This window comes from Citrus clementina, unplaced genomic scaffold (assembly GCF_000493195.1).
Source record: "Citrus clementina cultivar Clemenules unplaced genomic scaffold, Citrus_clementina_v1.0 scaffold_5, whole genome shotgun sequence".
Lineage (NCBI taxonomy): Eukaryota > Viridiplantae > Streptophyta > Magnoliopsida > Sapindales > Rutaceae > Citrus > Citrus x clementina.
The window spans coordinates 42,967,271-42,982,555 of record NW_006262201.1 but is presented as its reverse complement, the minus strand read 5'-3'; the positions used below and the strand labels follow the sequence as shown (position 1 = coordinate 42,982,555).

Sequence of the window (15,285 nt, the reverse complement as noted above, 5' to 3'; positions counted from 1 at the left end):
TTTTTAAAAAGCAAGCGAGTGGAGTAATGAAGGCGTTGAAGTAAATGCAAAAATAAATAATCAATATCTTTTTTGTACGAAAGCAAAATAGGCCTGCTTTTACCTGCTTTTTTTAATAAAGCCCCGTAAAAAAAAAAAAAAAAAAATCAAATCAAATAAATATCTAAATTAAAATGTAAACAAATTATTCACCATTTCCCTTTACTCCCCTGCTATTTTCATTTCCAAAACCCTAAAATTTCGTCTCTTCACTCCTTTTTTTCCTCCCTTGATTTCACCTATTTCTTTGGTAAGTTTGCTCTATTTTTTCCCTTAATTTTCCCTTTTTTTAATGTAATTTTTATTTTTTAAACAGTAAATTCCCACAATTCCTTTTTTTTTTAATAATTAAATTTGTTTTTATCTTGATCTTTGCTTAATTTTTGTCAAAATCTATAGTTGAAGTTGCAGTAATTAGGGTTTGGTTTTTTTTTTTTTTTTTAAGTTTAAGCTAACTGGATTAGCTCACTTCATTCAAAACTCTCTTCTTTAATTGAAAGATCTAATTTTCACCCCCCCCCCCCCCAGTCACTACTGTGAAGTAAAGTTAGTTTCTTGTTTTTAATTTTGTTAATTAGATTTACAAATTTTTAAATATTTAAAATTTTTCAAAGTTTGGTAATGCATGGAATTTTGGTACAGTGAGAGAAGTTCAATCAAAGTAGCTGAAGTCTCGAAGAAGATGTCAGGATCCGAGACAGCAGTGAATGTGATGACGTCACAGCCTCCGGCGTCGATACAGAGCATGCGTTTAGCGTTTAGTGCGGACGGCACAGCTGTGTACAAGCCCATAACTGCTACGTCGCCAACTTACCAGCCATCCGGAGCCGGCGGAGACGGGGCCATTCCACAGGCACAGGGACTTAATGTGATGAACATGGGCAGTGGAAGTGAGCCGATGAAGAGAAAGAGAGGGAGGCCTAGAAAGTATGGGCCCGATGGCACCATGTCATTGGCTCTTGTTCCTTCTCCTTCTTCTGTTACCACCGCCACCGGTGGTACTGGTAGTGGGTTATCTTCTCCCGGTGGCGGTCCGTTGTCTCCGGATTCTATAAAGAAATCTAGAGGCAGGCCTCCTGGTTCTGGTTCTGGAAAGAAACACCAACTTGAAGCTCTGGGTAATTAGAAAATTATTTGGGCTTTTTGTCACGTGCTGCGTTGTCGTTTTGAGTTTAAAACTACAAGTTTTGCTTTGCCTCTTGCTCTCTCTCTCCCACTTTGGTTTAATTTTGTTGCATGAAACCAAATGTTGGCTGTTTGCTGTTATGGTAAAAGTGTTGTGTCTTAAAAGGATCTTGTAGAACTAGAATGAGGAGGAATTATCAATCAATAGCCAAATGTTTTGCTGGAAATTGGGATCTGTTTGGTTCTGACCTCAGATTCTTGTTTTGTTTTTTTTTTCTCTAAAGTGAATTACGTTTATGCCCTCGTCTGCTGTTGGCTTTATAGTATTTCTCCCGAGTCTCTCAAGTCTCACGTACTTGCTAATATTCTTATGCATGTCTTTCACACCAGTCATGAAAATAAAATGCTTTTTAATTAGAATTTATTTGACATGTTAGTTTTATGGTATTTTGATTTTCTTATGAAGGTTTCTTTTTGCAGGTTCCGCAGGGGTTGGATTTACTCCACATGTTATCACTGTAAAAGCTGGAGAGGTTAATTTTCATTTTCTTCTCATAAATGAACTTCTCAGATTCTGCAGATTTTTTTTTTTTTTTACTTCATTAAACATCTTGGGTGTCTTTATAAAATTTTTACATCTTGGGCGTCTTTATAAAATTTTTGTTTTTGATTAGAAATTACATTCACTCCAGATGCTTTTTGAAACCATGGTTTTAGCAGTGATATAGTATTTGATGTTGAGACGCTTCTTTCTAGTTATGCCATTAGAGTTGGCCTGACTCAAGGATAATTGCTGCACCAACTGCTTCTTTTGTTAGATCTTGAACATTCATTCTGGTTGTTGGTTGTCATTTATTCTTAAATTTGTTTTGACTAATTATAGTATTCTCAATAATTTAGTACACAATGATGTGACTGATTTATTATTTTCTTGCACAGCCATGTTTTGTGTACATGTTATCAAGGTAAGTGGGTGGTCTAAAGGTAGTGCTAGGAAATTAAGCCAATTACTTCATCCTTAACCACACCAATATAACAGGCAATGGGAAAGAAACAGTTGAAACCTGATTGTGCTTTTGACCTTGCAATCCTAACTTGTAAGTTTAATTTAGTTTATTTTGCTATATTATGTGCATTTGTCAGCTCAATAAAACTCAAATGTCAGAAAAGGTTATCATTTCCTAAGTTGAGAGTGATTGCTTCATTGAACAAATATAAACTAGATGTGGTTAATGTTGATGTGAATATAAACTAGATGTGTTTAGAGCATAACTAATTATGATTTCTAAATCAATTATTAGCACAGAAATGCTTGATGCTGTTTCCTAGTTTAATTTCTCTTTCTAACTATAATACTATGTAAACTATGATTTGAGTGGAAATTTTCTTTTTTCAATTTTTATCTCAGGAAGGTAAGTGATTAAAATTGTTTTATTCGCTGGAAGTTGTTTAACTGCCTGGTAATGGAATCTGTAAAATAAATTCTTTTGTAGTGACTTTAAAGGGATTAAGAAAGCTATCTTAACTGGCAATGACTTAATTTTCTATTCAACTTAATCAGAGCTAATGACTAAGTACTAAGGAAGTAGTTTCTAGTGGGAAATTTATCAAGCTTTTACATTTTGAGAATCATGGTTTTATTATCTTTATATCAAATAACAGACGTTATAAAAGCATTTTCTATGCTGCATCTTATTGCTGCAATGAAAGAAAATGACTTCTAAATGTGAGGCCTGAAATCCATTATACGTCTGCACCCAATTTTTGTGCTCGCGGCAAATTCGTATTTTACCACAGCACTTTGGTGCATATGACTTGGTGACTTCAGTTTTCGGTTGCTGATAACGCAAATCACAAAATGTAACAGTTTCATTGATTTTATCTCTAGGTGGAGAATTAAAAACTAGTAACTGTGGGACCAAAATTGATTCATATTGTTTTGCATAAGACTGGCAGTAGACTGACCATATCAAGGTTGGTACATTTGCAATGTCACAATCAGTATTCATAATGACTGTCTATAGTAGATTGGTAAAGAATGGGAGTTAATGGTACATGATTCTTTTGTTTGTTGACACTCCTCGAATGAGATATAGTGGCTTGCGAAAATGCCACTCGGCTTGCATCTCAATTGAATGATTCCTGTGCAGGTGTGCACGCTAGAGCTTCTGTTCTGTCCATCCTAGAGCTTCTGAATATTTATGATGTTATGATCCTTGCTTTATTGTAACTTTATCTTTAATTCCAACTTTATTAATGTGAATGTTTACAATTACATGCTTGTTCAGGCAGATTTGTAGGCAATTTTACTGCTCTGGTTAGGATTTCAATATATTAATATTGGATATATCTGGATTTTCAGGATGTATCATCAAAAATAATGTCATTTTCTCAGAATGGTCCCAGGGCTGTTTGCATCCTCTCAGCTAATGGAGCCATATCTAACGTCACTCTCCGCCAAGCTGCAACATCTGGTGGAACTGTAACTTATGAGGTTTATAAAGTTGCTTATAATTATTGTTTTTCCTGGTGTTCTTTTCCCTCCTTTTTCAATCCCCCTATCCTCCTCCCCTATGTTTAACTTTCTAATAAGAAAAATGCTTTTCAAGATGCTTGTTGTATGTGAGTTTCAACTTTTCTAGAACCGGCTTTGTTTGAAATGTTTATTCCTTGAATCATATGTGAGAAGAGCAAAAGGCCATCAAATACTTCTTGTTGAAGCAGACTACTTGGCCAATGGATGCTAAGTAACCAGAATTCAGAATGGATAGAGTCCAAGAGAGAGAATTTTTCAAAATCCATGACATTGTACTAAAGTTATGATTGCCCCATTTATGCATATGTTGCTGCACAATGATCCATGTTTTACCAATCTTTCTTTCCCTCCATTTTCCTCTGATTTGTGTAGTTATTTTGTGCAGGGGAGATTTGAGATTCTTTCACTTTCTGGTTCATTTTTACTATCTGAAAGTAGCGGTCAGCGGAGCAGAACTGGGGGACTAAGTGTCTCATTATCTGGCCCAGATGGTCGTGTATTGGGCGGCAGTGTGGCTGGTCTTCTAACTGCTGCTACTCCTGTTCAGGTCTGTCTGGTTGTTTAATGTTTACCACTATCTTCATTTCTTGTAAATCTCTGTGAACACATTGATAATTGTGCCAATTCTCTAAATGAATTTGGTATCTTGCAATTTTTGTGACACATTGTTAAAAAAAAAAATGATAACTTGGGCCAAAATTCAAGCACCTTGTTTCATTCAATTATGATATCGAGCATTCCTTATTATAGCAATTTTCTCAGATAATCTTCCTTCCTTTCTGAAAATTCTGAAGTTGTCGATATGAGATGCTGACAATTTGGATGTGTTGTATTTACGAGCCATGATGATCTAACACAGCCTAATATTGGTTTAACATAATTATAAAGTGCAGTATTGCCATCAATGGGTTGTAATGATTCTAAGCTTTATGTATGCGAACTTCGCAGGTGGTCGTTGGAAGCTTCCTTGCTGATGGTCGGAAGGAATCAAAATCATCTCACCGCATGGAATCTCTACCTGTCCCTCCAAAGCTTGCTCCAGGTGGTCAGCCTGCAGGACAGTGCAGTCCACCTTCTCGTGGGACTCTTAGCGAATCCTCGGGTGGACCTGGGAGCCCACTTAATCACAGTACGGGAGCCTGCAACAACAATCACCTGCCACAGGGAATGGCGACCGGCATACCATGGAAATAAACCACTCATGACTTCAGCGTCACCGCCAATTTGTGTAGTAGGCGAGGGCTCTAATATTGTGTTATTAGCTACTTTTTACCGTAGGACCTTGAGGAGATCCATTTCTAATGTTAGCTTTCTGTAAGTTGAAGTAGAAGAATAACTTGCATGATGCTTTCTTTTCTTGTTTCACCACCATGATTAGAGCCCAGGCTTTTAGAAGAGTGATCCACATATATATATATATATATATATATATATATAATAGTTTCGTTGTACTAGTAGTTGTTGCGTAATACCTGTACTGGATTTCATCCTTGTTTTTCTCTGTATTTAATTTAATTAACCAGGAGGGGACAACAAGATGCCCATTTGTATTTCTCTTCAGAACCTTTCATCTCCTGATTATTTTATCTGCCGTTAATTTTTCGTTATCGAAGGGCGTGTGTTCAAAGATAGACATGATCGCATGGTTTATGGTGGCCGTTGTGTGTAAATATGTATATGTATATGTATATGTATATGTATAAGTATATGTATGTGTGTGTATATATATATATGAAGCAGTTTTGGAACTCAAACCCCCTCATGAGAACAGAGAGGAAATTTAAATTCCATTTGTGAATCAGAATAACTCTACATTAATAATAATAATAATAATAATAATAATTACTCTTTCTTCAATTTACATGAATAAACCCACCATTTGAAAATGACCATTTAGAATTTCAAGTAACTGTGAAAGTAATAAACTTTTTATTTTTTATTTTTCCTATAAATAATTATAAAGTTATAAATCTTTCTAAAAAAATGTCCGAATTCAAATGCCATAAGTGAAATGTAGTGGACATGAAGAAAAAGAATCCATGGCTAAAGAGAGTGAAATTGTGAGTTTTTAATTTACAATAAGTGATGTAGAGAGAGGACAACTGTGAGAAAGAGAAGGGAATTAATGGGCAATTTAATTATCATAATTTTTAAGGTGTTGTAAAAATAAATTTAGTCTGTTTAAATAATCCTACTCTTTAATATAATTTTTTTATCACAAAAATACACATTATATCAACTTTTTCCTATAAACTAGTATGATATAATTATTCTAAACATAAACGCAAAAAAATTTATTTCCAACTCTTAAATAATATTTAGTTAAATAAGGAACAAATAAATATTTTTACATTTTAATTTTTCATAAAAAATTATCTTTTGTACTCTTCTCTTTCTTCTTTAATATTTTTTTTTTTTGAGGGGGGAGGCGGATAGCAATTTTTTTTTTTTAGTTATTACGTTAAAAAATCAAGGTGTAAAAATTATTATTGAACATATTCTTTAATAAATAAAATCTAATAACTAAAACTTATGTTGAAGAATTTATTATAGCATGATTTGATTCTATCATTTTATAGACTAAAAGGTCATTAATTCTTTCTGGGTTGGAAAAATAATTTAATTGGCGTTTTGAATAAATTAGTTTAAATAGGTTAAGTAAAATCTTTTCTGACATTTTAAGGTGTGTAAAAACTAAAACTTAATTTTTTAATTTAGCACATGAGCCTACAAAATAACAGAATAATAAAGTATTTAGAATAATTTTTAGAGTGCAAATAATTACACTCAAATAAAAATGCTATCATGGTTCACCAAAAGCCAAGTTAACCTGTGATTTTTCAGTTGGTTCCAAACTCCATTGCTCATACAACACACCATCAAGCTTACCAGCTTGTTGCCCCTCAACAGGATGTTTCATCTGACCCGTGATTTGCAGTTGGTTCCAAACCTCCACTTCTCCTATTTTCCATTAGCATCTAATGGATTCAAAATGACTAAGAGAAAGGTAAAAACACTATCCAAATTCCTCAACAAGATGCTTTTCACTTTCCACCCACAAATAACCAGTATTTTTCCAGTCGCGTGTAGATTACAACAACACGAATAAAGTGGACGGACTTACTTTCTAGCTCTCTTGAGCAGCAACCGTAATGAAAATACCCCAAGAGCGAGAGTTTGCCAAAACCATCCTTTTGCATTTGCAGGATCCACTTTTTTTGCTAGGCACCATGCAAATACACCCTCACTGACATGTGCCGATACTGCAATAGCAAACGCCAATCTCATCATCCACATTGACTTGAAGATGAAAAGCCCAATAGTTCTTAAGATTGGAACAGGGCCAATGTCCGGCAAGTATGCAGTAGCAAACAATGCCGGTAATCCTATCAGACAGAATAACCATGCGTATATAGTAGGCCCATCTAAACTTTTCCTTTTCCTATCTTGCCAGTATGAGATAGTAGCAGCCATGCCCTCCCTAGGACTCACAATCGGGACATAGCAGAGCTCATCCTTGGCTTTAAGTAAAGAGAAGTAATGGGTAACGCCAACCTGTTAGCATATAATTCAGCTTATGACATTGTGTACTGCTAAAGAGCAAAGAAAATACACATGCCTAAAAACAACCCATCTAGGTCTGCCAATGTGTTCATCAGATAGATTGGAATTGAAACAAACCTTGTAGACTTCAGCAGGAAGGATTAACGGTTGAGGAAGCCACCATCGATTCAACCATGGATATAAGACTGAATAGAAAAATGAGAAGACCTTGCCCAAAAAGAGTGCATGGGGAACAGCTAACCAAGACTTCGGCAAGTCATAGTCCAGAGTTTTAAGTAAAGGTCCAATAAATTCGAACGTATTGATTGGAAACCCTGAGAAAGAAGGGAATTATTCATAACATAGCATTTCAAACCAAGTCAAAAGTTAAATCATTTCATCCACCAATAGTTCTTGATCAGGAATTCAAAAGGAAGTATCTAAACGAAGAAGAAATAAATTACCATCAGATACAAAGTATGGTTGGCCAGAAGCTATTGGACGCCCTTTTTGCCCAGGAATGTCATCCAGAAGTCCCATGCTTGCCAATATAAGAGCAAGCACAAGGTTATCAACATAAATCCAGTCGGTTTTCACACTTGGTTCACCAATTTTAAACGGCACCAATCCTAACTTTGCAAGTGATACTATCCTCGGAAGGTGCCTCTCTTCACCTGGCCCATAGATAGCAGCAGGACGAACCGCACATGTATAAAGGCATTTTCTATTATTTTTCCTACACATGAAACATCTCAGCTTTAGTCATAGAAAGTAAACGAAAATTGATGCCCCATCTGCTGAATTGTATCAGTGTTCCAAACTTTTGAGGATTATAAGTCAGTTGTTTATTGTTCTCCCTATCCATTTATCATATAGATTCTTTTCTACAATTTCTTTCCCAGCCGTTTTAGCCAAACAAACAAGTATCATGACAACAATAAAATTGCAGCAGGGGAAGCACACTTATAACCAAAAAAAAAAAAAAAATGGCAATAAATAATAACTCCTCACTTAAAGGGATGACCGTTACTCTTTAGAACCAATTGTTCAGCAACTGATTTACTGCGGCCATATGAATCCACATGTTCATCAATGGGGAAATAGGGTAAGCTTTCATTGCCATTCACAATTTCCTTTCCCCCAAACACAACATTGTATGTGCTGACATAGACAAGCCTTTGAATCCCAAACTCGAGGCAAGCTTCGATGACGTGACATGTTCCATTAATATTGACCTCGTCAACACGACCAAACTGGAGCATTTCCTTCCCCGACATGCCATAGGAAGCAACATGAAACACACAATCTACACCACGGGCAGCTTTTTCAACATCTATTTTGCTAACAACATCCCCTGTCATTAAGAATTATTGCTGAGTGGAAAATCTAATTCAACGTCGTTAAAAGATACTCAGTTGCTCAGTCATTAGACCTAAAATGTCCATGCAGTCCATTACATAACTTGCTAACTGTTTGATCAGCTGATTTATCGAATTTGATCACATATTTCAATATATAAATCATAATTAAAAAGCAAGCTGAATATATGAAAACCAAAGCGACCCAATAGTGGAATTGAATTGGAATTAAAAAGAAGAAGAAGAAGAAGAAGAAGAAGAAACCTTAAACCTTGGATGCAATGGACGCCGTGATTGATGAGAAGGTGAGACCAAGGAGAGTTAGTTCGTAAGTCAAAGGCTCGAACTTGATAAGCGCCTCTACGGACAAGCTCCAGGCAAAGAGCCGAGCCCACGTGGCCCAGCCCCCCAGTCACCAGGAACGTCTTTCCTTCAATGCCTTCGTTTTCGCTCAAGTGCATTTTTGGCTTTTGCTTTGCTGCTCAGATTTGGGACGATGATGCCATCGTCGTCTCGGTTTGTTTTGTTCATTTAATATAATTATTAGTAAATGGGAAAATCTATGTCCTTAGTTGTAAATTAATAAAAGTACAGGGATCAGGATATTATTAACCCCGCGCGCGCGCACATGTAGTATCAGATTGATCTGCGGTGTGTGCTGGCGGTGCGGGCACACAAGATGGCATGAGAAGACGCCACCTCATCGTTTCTAATATGCGACGCGTGCATTATTACATTTGCTTTTATTTAACTGGCTGACTCGCTGAATTATTAATTCGAGCTTTAGGCGTGAAATTTCAAATTACTTTTATGTTAGGTCCAAAAAGTTTGGATTGGCCCATTCTAGATTGTTGTTGTTAGCCCAATAAATTTGAGTGGGAGCATGCTGCAGGCAAGTAAACGACTAACAAGGCTTTTTCCCAAGCGATTTGAGAGAGATCGGTAAATGTTTAACGCAGGCACAGGCTGCAAAATTTAGAATCCTTCAATTTCACTCTATGTATCAATGATTACACATTATAGTAACAACTCCTTTTATAAAAGAAAAGGGTGAAAGCCAGAGAATATAAATAAATAAAATAATAAAAAGAGAACTGAACAAAAATGCATGCACGAAAAACAAAACACAATTGTAGAAGCAGCTCCGATCCCAGACTCTTTTTGTATAACATCCTTCATATAAATAAATAATTAATTAAAATGGGGACCCAAAAAAAAAAGAGAAGTTGAAGATGTAGGCTGGCTAAGAGAAGTTGAAGTTGTTAAATCTCAAGTTTCCATAGCTTGCGCTTGCATAAGCACTGAGAAGTTCATTTTGGGCAGACCAAAAATCAGCTTTCAATCCACCTCTCCTAATGGCTTTCAATATTTTGTTCCTGTGTGCGTAGCCTGTCACCACCACCTTCTGGCTGTTGGCATCCACTTCCACTTTCTCTATTCCTGTAAAAATAATATTGGTTTCAGGGTCGCTGGCATGCATGTATCAATAATAAGGTGACGTGAGCGAGCGATTAACGTTATGGTATCCTGATTACCTCTGAGTTTGGACAGGCATTTTCTTAGTCTTTTCTCATGTATTCCAACCATCTCCACTTTCAATTCTACCGTCTGCGTCGTTTTCAAACGAATAAGAAATACACACATAATTAATTAGCTCGTAATTATATATAACTATATATGGATCATCCTGCCTCTTCAGCTTATTATACAATTAATTTTTGAAAGCTCTATACACATAGATATACATATATACTCTGATATTATAAACCAGTTAGAGATTATACATTACATTATACACCTATCCACGTTGTAATGATTTCATTTCAACGTGAACTCAATCCTAAACGGGCATTATTTTTAATGTGAAAACTCAAGTGTAAAGTCAATGAAAATAAAATATTACCTCCAACTCCATGAAGAGCTATCCCTAAATTCTGCAGAAGATTGATATGGTACTTTGGATTGCAATAAAGTGAAGGAGACAGAGGGTAATGATACGAAAGAAGGAAACAAATGGAATGATTGATGGTCGAGGAATGTCGGGCTTATTTATACATTCATACACTGCCAAGATTAAAGGGCAGTGGGCATTTTAAAACCAACAGTGACAGAATTAAAGTCAGTCTTGGGTCGGTCTGACTCTGCTGGTTTCTAACACTAGGCAAAATAATCTGCTTTCTTTGTCTTCGCTTTTTTTTTTTTTTTTTTTTTTTGTTGGGTAATGTATTGTTATTTAAAAAAAAAAAAAAAGAAAAAGAAACCCAAATAACAAGAAAACCGGTTGGTCCTCACCATTCTATGGCATGATGGAGGAGCACACCCTTATTAGAGTGTCCCACCAGCGCAGAGGCGGCGTATGAGTTTGAAGCAATTTGAAATGATTGGGAGTTTGACGGGTCCAACTTTGCTTTTCCCTTGGGAATACGAACAATACATCTTTGCCTTGCTTTGGATCAATTTCCAATTACAGTAGTAGTTCACAGTTGGTTATAATGACTTAGGATTATTGACTCGTCTTTTTGATGTTGACGAGGAATATAAAAACCGGAGTGTAAATGTGTAACTTGCATATTTGATCTCAGCCGTCTGATCAATTCCAAAGTGTAATTATTAAAACTGCACTAATTCACACATGATATGATGAGTCGTAAAGAAGAAAACATCGAAAAGGAAAAAAAAAAACAAAACAAAAGGAGAATAAACTAAACAGCAAGTTTGGTTTCTCAGAAAAGGTGGGAAACAAAGTAAGAAGAAGAAGAAGGTCAACATAAATTTTCTAGACTCTGGTGGGACGCGTACGTCCTTATGTACCAAATGTGGATTTGAGTCTGCACATTTTTCACAGCACATCGACTAACTACATAATGACTAATGAGAGGGAAAAAAAAAAAAAACACCGTGGAGCCGAGACAGGACGATTCTGATTGGGTGGAGGATGCTTGGGATCAACGTGGAGAATAATAATGAAGGGAATTGCATCGGAATCTGGATCTCTCGAATTTTCAGACTAAGAAGGCACATTGATCGAGCATCATCACATTCAACATCGATCTTCTTTCTGATCATTGTGGTCGTATCTTACCACTTTTTTGAATTCTTTTTCCGGTTTCGGCAACACAAGCCTGAAGCCACACACCCTTTGCTTTACTTTCTTGGTTCCATGCTAACCCAAAAGCCACACTAACAATTAACAAAATAAAATATACTATCACATATCATATATATATATATATATATATATATATATATATATATATATATATATATATATATATATATATATATTTATTTATTTATTTATTTATATATATATGTGTGTGTGTATGATCAAAGATTCTTAATCATATTAAAGTTAGGAATAAGTTAAAAAAATTCAATACAATGTATTTTATCTTGTAATGTATTAAAATATATATAACAACATTTAAGCTTGGATATATAATATTATAGCAGTAATTAGACAAAAGACTAAAAGATCAATATATAACTACGTGATTATAAGCGATAAAACCAATATTTTTTTCTCAATTCAGGCTTTCATCTTAACAATTTCAAATAACATCTTTAAAAGCACAAATGAGAAATATTTATCCATAGGGTAGAGCTATTGGCACCCCCTCACTGTCCTTATAAAACCCCATTTTTTTTTTGTACTTATAAGTTAATTGCTAAGCAAATTATATTTAAGGACATATAGATCTAATAAAATCCCAACATATTCTTTAAAAAAAAATATTGTTCGACCAAACATTTAAACCTCTTTTTCTCTTTTGATTTTTAATCTGTTTACTTTGGATGAATTTCAAATAATATAAAACAACAAAGTATAGCACATGTACATCTGCAATTATTATTATTTTGTTATTATCATGTTTTTATAAATTTTAACTCAAAAATTCTTTTGTCATTGTTATTTAATTTTCTCAAGGTTGGAGATAGTAACAAAGATGAAGAGATTTGCGCAAGTATCTTAAAAATCTTTGTAAAAAAAATTTGTTGAATACTCAACAAACCAACTGGACTATTAGTGAGAGGAAGAAAAACATGATAATGAAAGAGGATGAATTAGAAAATTGAGGATACAAATCCACCAAAAAAAAAAAATTATCTTCAAATCTATAATATATTTATTAGTAGTCTATGTAAAATAAGGTTTCAAATAAAGGAAAACTTCTGAAAATATTACGATAAGTGTGGTGTAAAAAGATAATAGCTGAGCTCACTTTAACTCTATTAATTTGTCCATTTATGTAATTATGAATAAACATAGATTTATTAATACAAAAGTGGGGTTTAATGAGCATTTTAGAGGGGTGCCAATATCTTCACACTTGTCCATAAATAATGAAATAGTTATCTAAGAGTATAGACAAAGACTTACCCTCTTCGACAAGTTTAAAGAATATACATTCATGCAAACAGGCGCATATTGATGGGCCCATGGCCCAAAAAGTGAGGATAATAATTCTGGTCCGATGGGCCCAGATCCTCCTGAATTTTGCATTCAGGTCCCAGTCACTGTCTGTGTCCGTCACTGATTCCCTTTCACAAAAAATGGAGCCGAAGTGAAAGCTTTTGGTCTGGTTTCAGCCACTCAAAAAAGGGTAACGTTTTACAACTCTTGTGTTGTCCGTTAGTGTCTCTTTCCTTAATTTTGTTGTGCTTGTGGTAGTGGTGGGTAATTATATAATATGGTGTATGGTTTCTTGAATTAGTAAGACAAAGGGAGTACAGAAACCCATTAAACCTTTTGACTTTTGAGTAAGCATTGGAGAGGAAGTCATTACATTTACATGTACATGCTTTAATTTAGAGCCATTTTAAACAATTAAGAAGGTGGAAACTCTAAATTTATGAAATGCATGTAAATTGATGGCCTTTTCAGTTTGAATTTGATGTTAATACACAAGTAGTTGATGAAGAATGAGAATTTTGGTTTCACATGAAAGATGATCGGTCCTTTTTGAGTTAGTACAGCATTTTACTCTATTGCTTGGCAGCATTGATAAGACATGTTGTATAATCATGTACTTAGCCTAAGGGATTGGTATAAATAAAGTGGGAGGGAGGCGTCACTGCTTGATCGAAAGTTCATGTTTAGGGGTCAAGCGAAATAAGATAATGGATTGCCTTCATTTATGCTTGTGCTGTTATGAAACCTATCTCACAAATCTAGTAGCTAGTAATTGTACCATAGTTTTTATTCCTGGGCTCATTGCATGTATTTATCACGTATGCATATTTTATGAAAGAAAATTAGTATCTTTTGATATTTCTTTTAAGAAAATGAGCACATGACGCTAGGTTAATTCACTTATGTAGGCAAGTGCAGATAGTTCTGCAGTTGTGAAAAAGGTGAAGCCGGGGTATGGCCTTGCAGGGAAATAATAGTCCTTCTACAGTGTCTGTTGAAAAGACATTTAACGATCAACATTTCTTGCTGAACTTCATCATGAGCACTTATTTGGGTCCTGATGTGTTCTTCGATAATCCAAGACGTTCTGCATCTCAAAGATTAGCCCAAGCTTTGCCGCCATACACTTCAAATAGTCTGAGCTTTTCATTTGTCAGCCTTTCTCAGTTAGAGAGCTTATACTACTATGTCTTGAGGAATGCTAATCCTGCCCTGGTTGTGCAACCTTCTGTATTTCATATGTATCTAAAAGGCATCATGCCCCTGCCAAGCTCTGAGCTTCCAAAGGATTGTCAGCAGTTCACAAGTTTTTTCCCATTGAATATTCATGGACATAAAAGGTATTCTGGATGTTACGAGATTGTGAAGGGGATTGTTCTTATTGATGATCCAGATACATCATTCATAAAAAAGGAGGACCTAGTAAGGTTCAGATCCTTATCTGGTATGGATGATTTGAAGATTGATAAAATCAAATCCCTGTGTTATGAACATGAATACAAGAAACGCAAAGAAGATGGGAAGCAGAATTACATGAAAAATAGTAAGGCCAATGCTACTGGAAATATTTCTGATGGAAACCATAATTCTTCATCACAATCCCGAGAACCATGTATGGAAAGGCACCCTAATAACCCTCTTCCTGAGCCAGCACTCTCTCATCCTGTTTCAGTGTCAAATCATCATATTCTGCAAGGAGCCTTCCAGAAAAACTGTAATAGGGATGGACCTGCCATGATGCCCCTTTTAACTGTTCCAAATGGGAAAGAATGTATGTCAGATGCATCTGTTACTCTGACTGGAACTGCGACAAAGGGAATGGTAGGACCACCAATTGGTGTCGTGGACATAGGCATTAGCAAACTAGCCTATTTCTTCCAAGCTGCTCTACCTGGAGTCAGGAGAGATTATAGTAAGTTTTTTCTTCTTTCCCCGGTTCTTTTTTATGTATATACCTATAGTGTATGTTACTATTTACTAGTATGCTAGCCTTTGGGGTTTCCCTGTGTCATGAAAATGCCATTAACACGCCTCCTTCATGCAGGCTATTATGCAGACCATGAAGGTGAACTGAGAACAGAGTTAGGATGGGAGAACATTTTTGTTTCATGACAATAATTAGAATCCCATCAATCAAAAGTGTATATTTTAGTTGACTGTTCCATGCACCGGCTGCATAGTTTCACCATTCGAGCTGTTATTAGTCTGATTGACACCTTCATAGTGATATATTCTAAATATATGTCAAGCTGGAAGCAGCTATTAAGTTA

The 15,285-nt window shown here is 35.4% G+C and overlaps 4 protein-coding genes across 5 annotated transcripts in view; 2 read left to right on the top strand and 2 right to left on the bottom strand.

Moving 5' to 3' along the window:
• Positions 1-47: 47 nt before the first annotated feature.
• Positions 48-5,308, top strand: LOC18040155 (AT-hook motif nuclear-localized protein 10). The gene is made up of 6 exons (XM_006435379.2): positions 48-289; positions 682-1,157; positions 1,645-1,697; positions 3,527-3,658; positions 4,086-4,247; positions 4,649-5,308. The coding sequence occupies exons 2-6, from the start codon at positions 722-724 to the stop codon at positions 4,892-4,894; spliced, it is 1,029 nt and encodes a 342-aa protein (XP_006435442.1). The 5' UTR covers positions 48-289; positions 682-721; the 3' UTR covers positions 4,895-5,308.
• A 1,121-nt stretch (positions 5,309-6,429) lies between these two features.
• On the bottom strand, positions 6,430-9,106 carry LOC18042428 (short-chain dehydrogenase/reductase family 42E member 1). Of its 2 annotated transcripts, none has more exons than XM_006435375.2 (5): positions 8,873-9,106; positions 8,255-8,597; positions 7,708-7,979; positions 7,382-7,578; positions 6,430-7,255 (listed from the first exon to the last, which is right to left on the bottom strand). In XM_006435375.2, exons 1-5 carry the CDS (start codon positions 9,060-9,062, stop codon positions 6,821-6,823), a joined length of 1,437 nt encoding a protein of 478 aa, XP_006435438.1. In that variant the 5' UTR covers positions 9,063-9,106; the 3' UTR covers positions 6,430-6,820. The 2 variants fall into 2 exon arrangements, with proteins under 2 accessions (XP_006435438.1, XP_006435437.1); XM_006435374.2 differs by having other exon boundaries at positions 8,866-8,958.
• Positions 9,107-9,808: 702 nt separating this feature from the next.
• LOC18042427 (heavy metal-associated isoprenylated plant protein 28) lies at positions 9,809-10,598 on the bottom strand. The gene is made up of 3 exons (XM_006435373.2): positions 10,505-10,598; positions 10,137-10,209; positions 9,809-10,041 (listed from the first exon to the last, which is right to left on the bottom strand). Exons 1-3 carry the CDS (start codon positions 10,514-10,516, stop codon positions 9,845-9,847), a joined length of 282 nt encoding a protein of 93 aa, XP_006435436.1. The 5' UTR covers positions 10,517-10,598; the 3' UTR covers positions 9,809-9,844.
• Positions 10,599-13,149: 2,551 nt separating this feature from the next.
• LOC18042426 (increased DNA methylation 3) overlaps positions 13,150-15,285 on the top strand; it is a 7,672-nt gene continuing 5,536 nt past the window's right edge. Inside the window, exons 1-3 of the mRNA XM_006435372.2 lie at positions 13,150-13,205; positions 13,924-14,927; positions 15,060-15,080. Coding sequence (XP_006435435.2) covers positions 13,970-14,927; positions 15,060-15,080 — 979 coding nt within the window. The 5' untranslated portion in view covers positions 13,150-13,205; positions 13,924-13,969. The remainder of the gene's footprint in view (positions 13,206-13,923; positions 14,928-15,059; positions 15,081-15,285) is intronic.

Bases quoted from the DNA above. Each gene is read 5' to 3' on its own strand.
- LOC18040155 (XM_006435379.2), top strand. From the start codon at position 722: ATGTCAGGATCCGAGACAGCAGTGAATGTGATGACGTCACAGCCTCCG. The intron at 1,158-1,644 runs GTAATTAGAAAA...TTCTTTTTGCAG, and splicing joins ACACCAACTTGAAGCTCTGG to GTTCCGCAGGGGTTGGATTT. The intron at 4,248-4,648 runs GTCTGTCTGGTT...CGAACTTCGCAG, and splicing joins CTGCTGCTACTCCTGTTCAG to GTGGTCGTTGGAAGCTTCCT.
- LOC18042428 (XM_006435375.2), bottom strand. From the start codon at position 9,062: ATGCACTTGAGCGAAAACGAAGGCATTGAAGGAAAGACGTTCCTGGTG. The intron at 7,980-8,254 runs GTGAGGAGTTAT...TTTCATGTGTAG, and splicing joins AGTAACGGTCATCCCTTTAA to GAAAAATAATAGAAAATGCC. The intron at 7,256-7,381 runs GTTTGTTTCAAT...ATATGCTAACAG, and splicing joins TTCCTGCTGAAGTCTACAAG to GTTGGCGTTACCCATTACTT.
- LOC18042427 (XM_006435373.2), bottom strand. The intron at 10,042-10,136 runs GTAATCAGGATA...TTATTTTTACAG, and splicing joins ATGCCTGTCCAAACTCAGAG to GAATAGAGAAAGTGGAAGTG.